Below are 9,425 nucleotides of genomic sequence, written 5' to 3'. Positions count from 1 at the left end.
GAGTGAGGTGGCGTGTCTCCCCCTGGGAGCAGCCCCCCCATGCCATGGCCAGTGTGGCAGTGAAGACAATCTGGCAGTCCAAAGAGATCCACGAAGCTGGAGACCCCCCTGCAGGGGTCGACAGCCACTCCCATCTGGTCCCCGAGGCTCCCACCAGCCCGGCCAAGGGGATCGCAAAGAAAAAGAAGGCCGTGTCATTCCACGGGTGGGTTAGGCACCTACGGGAGTGGCCCCGCTGCCTACCGTGGGTGCTGGAGGAAAGGAGGAGGGGGCAGCAAGCAGGTGGGGGTCCAGGAGGAGTGTGCAGAATAAACTAGAGGCGGAAAGGCCAGGGGGTTGCACCCCAACCTTTCTGGCTCTTTCTGCTCCCCAGGGTGGAGCCCCGGATGTCCCATGAGCCTATGCACTGGTGTCTGAACCTCAAGCGGTCCTCGGCCTGCACCAACGTGTCCTTGCTCAACGTGGCTGCCGTGGAGCCCACCGACTCCTCAGGCACTGACTCAACCACGGAAGACAGTGGCCCGCTGGCACTGCCAGGGCCTCCTGCCTCGCCTACCCTTCCCTGGGCTCCAGATGACCCAGACATCACCGAGATCCTGGTGAGGGAAGCTCAGCTTCAGACAGCTGAGGGTGTGGGGTGGTGGGGGATCCCTGGTAACTCCCAGGCTCCCAGGAGCTGCCTCCTGCTCCCCGGACCCAGGTGGGTGGACATTAGCAGCCTGGGTGAGGCTGAGGTCCCAGATCAGGAATCAGGGCCCAGACTGGATGGAGGAGAACTCCACAATGGGCCTGGGGGAAGGCGAGTGCCCAAGAAGGAAAAGGGAGACCCCCGTCACCAGGGAAAGCTTCCCAGAAAGGCGATGACAGTTGAGAAGGAGCAGTCCAAAAGGGGTGGCCCAAAAACCTGGGGTGGAAACCTAAGACAAGAAGCAAGAGCAAGGAAGCTCTAAGGATCCGGGGGGGAGGGGTGCTTATAAAGTTAGGCATGACAGCCAGGGATGTGCACGCTTTGGGGCGCCACCTGCACCTCCATCTCACAGAGCCAGGCTAAAGGAGCTGAAGCAGCCAGTGGCATCCCAGAGCAATGGGCCAAGAAGGCATTCACTGTATGAGCCCAGCCAGTCACGGTCAGGCGCTTGGCCAAAACAGCCCAGATCTTGGACAATTAGCAAGAGTATTCCCCACCTGGAGCAGAGGGACAGAGGGCCCAGTGGCTGTGCTGATGGTCAGGATCTGAGAAGACCTTGGGGGAAAGCAGGGATGTGTGCAAGTTGCTCCCTATGGCTGGGTGTCAGGTGGGAGAGAGATGAGGCAGGAGGGAGTTGCCTGTGGGTAGTGGGGGAGGGCAGTGAGGGTTGAGGGGAGCAGAGTGGAGGGTGCTCCCCTGAGATCCTGGCTTGGTCCTGCTCTGGCCCCAGCGCTGTGCTGTGGGGCTGCACAGGGTGGTGGTCTCGGGTTCCTCTCTGAGGGATCAGTGTAAAGGTTAAAACACACAGACCTCAGACAGAGGACAAGAGCCCTGGGCCGGGACGTCCGCAAGCAGCAGGGTCAGGGCTGGAAGAGATTGGGGTGTCCATGAGAAGCCTGCTCTTTCGGGAGACACCCCAGGGGGCTGCGAAGAGGGTGTGTGGGAGGGACAGACTGAGGTGGGGTGCTGGAGGAGGAGGTGGGAAGTAGCGGTTGGGAACACACACAGGGCCTGGGAGACAGCTCCTCCCCCAGCCCAAGCAGTACTGGGTTTCTGGCACTGGCAGCGGCAGCAATGACACTTGCAGCTGCCTGCCTCCTGCGCCAGCTATTTCTGAGTCACGTTCCCAGCAGATGGTACTGCCTGAGAAAGGGCCCTGGACAGCCAGATCAAGGCCAGCACAGCCATGAGCTTGCCGTGAGGCTACAGCCTGTGGCAGCCTCTAAGATGATCCAGGACCCCTTCAGCGAGATGGAGAAAGCAAAATAATAATAATAATAATAGCCACAGTGATGGGGAACAGCAAGAGCAGGAGCTGCAAGCCGGGATCTGAGAAGCCATGGAGAAAGGCAGAGAGGGAACAGAGACCCAGAGAGAGAGGGGGCAGGGCACCCTGGCTGAGAGGGAAGAATCCCATGTAGGAGGGAGGTCCCTAGGCCCCTGGAAAGCCCACAGCTTCAGTTCTTGTCTGCTGTGACATCTATAGAAACCCAGGGGTCAAGGGAGAAGGTGGCTCGGCCCTCAGGAGAGACACAGTGAGCCAGTGTCATGGATGGGCGGTGGTGACTTTGCCTGCTCAGAGCCTTCCCAGCTGCCACCAAATCTGAGGCCCCTGGCCTAGAGATGCAGTTTTGCTGCCCCCATTGGTGATGACATGACAGGTATCACTACGCTGGGATGGAATCGCTGGTCCTTTCTCATCAGCAGCCAAGCAAGGTGCTGCCATTGCCCAAGTCTCTACCTGCAGTCAGGCTGTGAGCAGGAAGATGGGGACAGGGCCATCCAGAGCTGGCCACAGTAGCCTGTCGCCACCTCCTCCAGCCGGCATCCCTGAAGCCCAGACTCCTGTCTGGGGGTCCCAGCAGTCCTTTCCTTTTTGTAGAGGTTTGTGTCCTGATCTTTCTGGGCAAGGTCATGTCCATGCCAATGGCCACCCTGTGAAAATAATTTTGTATGCCCATGTTACCAGTAGGGAAATAGAGGGCAGACTTCCCTGAGGCCCATGGGGCTCTGAAAGGGGACGCAGGAGCTGACCCCAGGAGCTGCCCACCACAATCCCAACACCTTCCAGGCTGTCGGCAGATGGGGGTACTTTTATGCAGTGGTGAGGTAGTGCTGTTGATTAAAGCATCCCCAAGATGGAAACTGACCAACCGGGCTTGGCTTTGCAGTCTGGTTCCCGCTTGGGGAGAGGGCGGTTTCAGGAAGATGTAGTCAGGATTCTAGTGGGGCTACTGTCTAGTGGGGATACAGTGACCTGAGCTTGTACGTGCAGCCCTAGGCATCAGGTCTGTGGCTGATGGCTGCCGCCCCGGTGGCTCTCTCCAGGGTGGGGCCAGGCTGTAGTTTGGGAGTCAAGAACCTAATCCGGGTCTCCCACATGGGAAGCAGGGACCCAATTACTTGAGCCACCACCTGCTAACCTCCCAGGGTGTGCGTTAGCAGGAAGCCAGATGGGAAATGGAACAGATGAAATTCCAACGTGGCCACCCTGACACAGGGAGCGGTGGTGTCCCAATCAGCAAGCCAGTGCTGCACCAGGGACCCCCCCCACCCAATGGATTTATTTTAACAATGTGTTTTCATTTTCTGAAATTTCTTAGATATTCTTGATCAAGATGAACAAGTTCTATCCTAGTCGTAGTTTGTGGTGATTTTTTTTTTTAATCAGATGCATGTGTTGGATATTATAAAATGCTTTTTCTCTGTGGACATGATTTTGAATTTTCCCCTTTATTCTGTTCTATGCCATGTTGCATAGGTTAAGGTTCTTCTGTTGAACCAACCTTGAATTCCTGAGACAAATCCCACTTGCACACGGTACATAATCCACTTCCTGGGCCACTGGACACCGTTAGCCAAGACCTGGTAGAATATTTCTGCAGCTCTGTTCATGCAGGATATTAGGTTGTATTTTTCATTCTTCTTTTATTTAAAGATTTATTTTTTATTGGGAAGGCACATTTACAGAGAGGAGGAGAGGCAGATATACAGAGAGGTGTGGAGAGAGAGAAAGATAAAAACTGAAAAGAAAAAAAGAAAGAAGAACTGAATTGCGTCTGTAAAGGTATAAATGTGCAACAGAAAGAGTGTTGTAGCTGAAACAGGATGGAGGATTTTAAGTCTCACTGGTCAGTCTCCACAGGAGGAAAGCAGAATCCAGGTTCCTTCTGTGTCAGGCCTTGTGTCTCCTGATGCCCACACCAGAGGGCAGACAGAAGGGGAGACACTTTCAGCCTTCAGGAATGACTCAGAAATCAGCTATCTTTATGCATTCCCTGAAATAGGACTTAAGTCTCAGGACCAGACCTAGCTGCAGGGGAGTCTTTAGAATGTCATCTCTGAGCAGTTGGGCATGTACCAGGCTAAGGGGATGCCAGGAGAAGGCACCCATTATGGACCACACTTTGGGACTCAGCAAGCCCTTCAGGGCTTCTGATCGGCTCAGCTTCGGCTGTTGCAGAGTGAGCTGGCAGACGGAGGAAGCAGAATTAATGTTACCTGTCTGCCACTCAGCTGCCTTTCTTGCAAAGTTGGCCACTCAATCACAAGAGAGGCACGTAACTGGCCCCTCCATCCCCCTCCTACTTCCTCCTAGATCCCACTGCTCCTTCTCCCAGCACCCCAATGAATAAATGTAAAATGTAGCCCAGTCACTGGGTTCCTCCACCAGGAATATTCAAAACCAAAGAGCTGCAGTTCCTGGCCCAGAGCCTCCCAGGAAAATGCAGCAGTGAGCACAGTTTACCTGTTCTAGAACATTCACCTCTGGAGGGGTGGGTTGAAGTTTTTGCTGGCACACACTCTCTGAACGCCCCCCTGTCTTCCACCCTTCCCTAGAGTGGGGTCAACAGTGGACTGGTCCGAGCCAAAGACTCCATCACCAGCTTGAAAGAAAAGACCACGAGGGTTAATCAGCATGTGCAGACCCTGCAGGTACTGGGCCCCTCCTCTTCTCACAGCCTCTTACCCGACACGCCCACACAGCGTGCAGCTGGGGAGCTAGAGGCTCACAAACAGGGAGGGACCTTCCTGCCATGGGCTGCACCCCCCACCAGTGGGCTGAGTGAAGCCCTGCTCCCTGGCCACCCCAGAGTGAGTGCTCCGTGCTGAGTGAGAACCTGGAAAGAAGGCGGCAGGAGGCAGAAGAGCTAGAAGGGTACTGCACTCAACTCAAGGTGAGCTTGTGGGGGGCAGGACTGGGGTACTGCGGTCAGCTCAAGGGGAGCAGGACAGGGGTGGCAGGCAGGACTGGGGTACTGCACTCAGCTCAAGGGGAGCAGTGGGGGGGGCAGGCAGGACTGGGGTACTGCGGTCAGCTCAAGGGGAGCAGTGGGGGGGGCAGGCAGGACTGGGGTACTGCGGTCAGCTCAAGGGGAGCAGGACAGGGGTGGCAGGCAGGACTGGGGTACTGCAGTCAGCTCAAGGGGAGTGGCAGGGGGGAGGATCGGGTGGGTGGGGGATGTGGAGAGGAAGGGAACGGTGGACAGGGTCGGGTCTGGCTGAGGAGGCAGCCGGTGTCCTGGGGTTGTGGGGAGCTGAAGACGAGGGGAAGGGGTAGCAGGGCGGAACTGGAATGGGAAGGCAGGGCCGTCGCCCTGGTTTCCTGACCCAGGAGAACTGCCGGAAGGTGACCCGGTCGGTGGAAGATGCTGAAATTAAAACCAACGTCTTGAAGCAGAACTCTGCCCTGCTAGAGGTAAGGGGGTCAGGGGTGGGAAGGCGTGTGTCAAGATCTGGGGGAGGTGGGACCCTGAAGTACAAGCTCCTTGGGGCTTCCTGTCCAGCCGTGGCTCCTTTTTCTGCTCATGGCCAGGCTTAGCAGGAGGGCAGCCATGTCCGCATCCCAGGCCTGCTGTGGCTGGGCCACTAGTACCCTTAGGAGGATGCAGGCTGGGGTGGAGGCGGGAAGGTAACAGGTAGAGGAGGTGCCAACTGGACCTCCACGGAGCCTACCCTCTCCACTACCGGGGCGCCCACCCCCCTTTTCCCCTATGGGGGCTGCTGGGGCCAGGACTGGCCGCAGTGTCCCCACTCCCTCCTCCCTGCCAAGGAGAAGCTGCGCTACCTCCAGCAGCAACTGCAGGACGAGACGCCCCGGAGGCAGGAGGCCGAGCTGCAGGAGCTGGAGCAGAAGCTGGAAGCCGGCCTCTCCCGACACGGCCTGGGCTTCACGCCGCCGCCCCAGGGCTGCTCGGGCCCGCCCGGGAGTCCAGACGAGCTCCCCAGGCTGCGCGGCCTGCTCCCCGGCGGCTGGGGCCTGGGGCCCCGGGGAGGGGACAGCCTTTACGGGAGCGAGCAGGAGTTACAGAAGGTCTCCGCCGGCCTCGAAGAGCTGAGGTGAGAGCGAGGAAGCTGCAGCCAGCTGCAGCCAGCTGCCAGGAACGGGGCGTGGCCTCAGGGAGAGTGGGCGGTGCTACGGGCGGTGGGCGGGACACAAGGGGAGACGGGCGGGGCCTAGAGGAGCTGATGGGCGGGGCCTAGAGGAGCTGTTGGGCAGAACTGGATGAGACTTGAGTGACGTAGGGGGAGGAGCCTCCAGCAGTGAGGGGGTGTGCATGGAGAAATGGGCGGGGCCTGGAGGCGGGAGGGCGGGGCCCGAGTGACCGTAGAAGTGAAGCCTGCAGGGGTGCAGCCCAAAGGAGATGCACCAGACTTCTAGATCAGCAGTGAGGGAAACCCGAGGTGTGGGGCCAGAAGGAGCTGAGGTGGGCGGGGCTCAGGTCTAGTAGGGTAAGCTTGGGGTTTGTCATGCCTTGGCGAGGCCTTGCCTGGGGGAGCAGAGGTGGGGCAGGGCAAAAACAGGATCCTGGAGGACAAGATCTAGTATAAAGCAATGGGGGGATAGGAGAGTTGGTGTCAGGTGGCAAAGGGAGCCGTGGACATGGCGACGGGTGGTGAACATTACGGTCATGTCCAAACCTGGTTTCCACCCGCACCACTCACTTGTCTGGCCCTCCAGGAGGGAAGTGTCTTCGCTGACTGCCCGGTGGCATCAGGAGGAGGGGGCGGTGCAGGAGGCCCTGCGGCTGCTCGGGGGCCTGGGCGGCAGGCTCGACGGCTTCCTGGGCCAGTGGGAGCGGGCACAGCGTGAGCAGGCACAGACGGCGCGGGGCCTGCAGGAGCTGCGGGGTCGTGCGGACGAACTGTGCACCATGTAAGGACCTGGGCAAGTACCTGGGGTGAGGCTTTGGGAAGGCCCAGGAAAGAGAGCGGAGTCAGGAGAGGGGGTGAGCTGGGAAACCCGGGTTCTGGCAGGTAATGCGTGGAGACTCGCCCAGGCCCGGGGGTCCCAGAGGCAACTTCACAGGCAACCCTGGTTGCTCTCACACCTCAGGATGGAGCGGTCAGCAGTGTCTGTGGCTTCGCTGAGGAGCGAACTGGAGGGGCTAGGCCCGGTGAAACCGATTCTAGAGGAGCTGGGGCGGCAATTGCAAAACTCTCGAAGGGGATCTGACCTCTCCATGAACTTGGACCGGTCTCCCCAAGGCTCCTGTGCCCGCTGTGCCAGGTGAGAGGGTACGGGCTGCCTCTGGGTGTATTCTGGGCCAGGACAGGAGGACTGAGCGTGAGAAGAAATGGGGTCTAGGTGAATGGTGGGTGTGGGTGACTGTGAGAGTGGCCAGGCCCGCCATCATCACAGGCGCTCAAGAAGGAGGAGTCCCATAGGCAGCACCAGGCAAGGCATGTGGGAAGGCTGCAGTGTAGCACTTGGGGGGAGGCATAGAGAAGAAGTGAGAGCTTGGAGTGTTGTGGAGGTCAAGGCTACTGTGCTGGGTTCATTGTGGGAATGCAGTAGGGGTAATCCCTAATATAGCTCGAGGTCAGGCAGAAGTAGTACATGGTGGGAAGTGCCTGGTACCCCTTAGCCCTGGGGGAGGGGACACTGCAGAGCCTGCTGGGACGACCTGGGATGGGATCCCTGCTGGTTACAGGCTGGACAGCATGGCGCCTCCTGCATCTTCTCCCACCCCTCCCACAGCCAGGGGCAGCTGTCCACGGAGTCCCTGCAGCAGCTGCTGGAGCGTGCACTGACGCCGCTGGTGGATGAAGTGAAGCAGAGGGGCTTGGCTCCGGCCTGCCCTAGTTGCCAGAGGTTGCACAAGAAGATTCTGGTACCAGGGACCAGGAGCCACCCTCCTGCTCTGTCAGGACAAGGGATGGGGCAGGGGTAGCCCCAAGCACAAGCAGGGCAGGGCCGGGCCACAAGCAGCTGGCGGTGGGAGAGGACTGGGTTCCGATGCACAGAAAGGGGAGGCATGAAGTCAGAGGCCAATAGTTACCAAGGGACTGTAGGATATGAGCCCTAGTGCATGATGGGATTTGTAGTAGGTGGGATGGACAAGACCTGATTGCATACAGAGGCAAGGACTTGGGGCCTGGGGACAACCCTTGATAAGATACTGGTCAGGATACTGAGATGGGGGAATAGGGGCAGTGGCTTAGGAAATGTGGGGTGCAGAAGTTCATGGGGGGTAGTGCCAGCCTGGGGGGCTGTGGACACAAAATGCAGGACAGTCCATAGGGGTTAATGGATGTGACATAGCACTTGCTAGGACCAAGGCCTGTGCTCTAGGGGGCAGAGGTTTGCATGCATTCACAGTGGCACATGGAAAGCCAGGGTGTGGTGGGGCTGCTGGTCAGTCTCAGGCTTGAGGCATGCTGGGAAACTCCGGGGGACTGGAGGGAAGGGATGTGGGCCCTATGGGACTCTGCCCCTTGCCCTCCGCGACCCAGCTCCCCCTCCCCCCCCAGCCCAGTCCAGCAAGCCCAGCGGTGCCTGCACTCCCCTCCCCAGGAGCTGGAGCGCCAAGCCTTGGCCAAGCACGTCAGGGCCGAGGCCCTGAGCTCCACCCTTCGGCTGGCCCAAGACGAGGCCATGCGGGCCAAGAACCTGCTGCTAACGGACAAGATGAAGCCGGAGTGAGGAGGCTGAGGGCGTGGGAGGAGGGTGAGGCCTTGGGGGAAAGGGCATGGTCCCCTGGCCCCACCCTCCAGTCCCACCCCCATCCCTCCCTGCCTTCCATCCCGTGCCCTGGGGTGCCAGCTGCCCACTGCTGCCATTTCAGGGAGAAGGTGGCCACTCTGGACTATCTACACCTGAAGATGTGCTCCCTACACGATCAGATCAGCAACCTGCCACTTGAGGGGCCCACGGGGACAATGGGGGGAGGAAGTACTGGGGGGACTCCCCCAAAACGTGGGGGCCCAGGCCCTGAACAGTAAAATAGCCCCTCATGCTGGCATGAATTCTGTCTCCTTTTTTGGCATTGAGGGGCGGGGAGCTGCTCCGGGCTCTGTGCTCACTTGGGGGGCCCAGCAGCCAGCTGGGCTCTAACTTCCCAGGGAAGTGAGCCTCCTTCATCCCCAAACTTTGAGGTGACAGACACCACAAGGGGTAGACTCCATGTCTGGCCTCATGCGATGGGCCACAGAGTGCAGGTGCACCAAAAAAGACCAGTAAAATGATGCTCAAATGAGGAGTGTAATACAAATAAACTTAAAAAAAAAAAAAGGAAGTTCGCGTTAAAATGGAAGAGAAAAAGGGGGCCTGGCACAAAAGCTCACTGGTTAAATCCTTGCTTTGCAAATGGTGGCATCTCCTATGGGCGCTGTCTGTGTAGCAACTGTTGGCTAGGCCCTGCACACAAGCCATACGGGCTGCTCCACTTAGGACCCAGCTCCTTGCTAATGTACCTGGGAAAGCACCAGAAGATGGTCCAAGGTGACCGCAATG

The 9,425-nt window shown here is 58.7% G+C and overlaps 1 protein-coding gene across 2 annotated transcripts; it reads left to right on the top strand.

Annotated features, from left to right (window-relative positions):
- TSKS (testis specific serine kinase substrate) lies at nt 1-8,934 on the top strand. 2 transcript variants are annotated; one of them, XM_040977997.1, is made up of 11 exons: nt 1-205; nt 374-599; nt 4,529-4,624; nt 4,783-4,866; nt 5,277-5,387; nt 5,742-6,028; nt 6,651-6,845; nt 7,026-7,199; nt 7,671-7,803; nt 8,487-8,611; nt 8,758-8,934. In XM_040977997.1, exons 1-11 carry the CDS (start codon nt 45-47, stop codon nt 8,912-8,914), a joined length of 1,749 nt encoding a protein of 582 aa, XP_040833931.1. In that variant the 5' UTR covers nt 1-44; the 3' UTR covers nt 8,915-8,934. The 2 variants fall into 2 exon arrangements, with proteins under 2 accessions (XP_040833931.1, XP_040833932.1); XM_040977998.1 differs by having other exon boundaries at nt 45-205; nt 5,304-5,387.
- The last annotated feature ends 491 nt before the right edge of the window (nt 8,935-9,425 follow it).

Source organism: Ochotona curzoniae, unplaced genomic scaffold, assembly GCF_017591425.1.
Source record: "Ochotona curzoniae isolate NIBS_2020 unplaced genomic scaffold, NIBS_Ocur_1.0 contig_2861, whole genome shotgun sequence".
In the NCBI taxonomy this organism is placed as follows: domain Eukaryota; kingdom Metazoa; phylum Chordata; class Mammalia; order Lagomorpha; family Ochotonidae; genus Ochotona; species Ochotona curzoniae.
The sequence above is the reverse complement of the archived record's forward strand: the minus strand, read 5'-3'. Positions and strand labels throughout refer to the sequence as shown.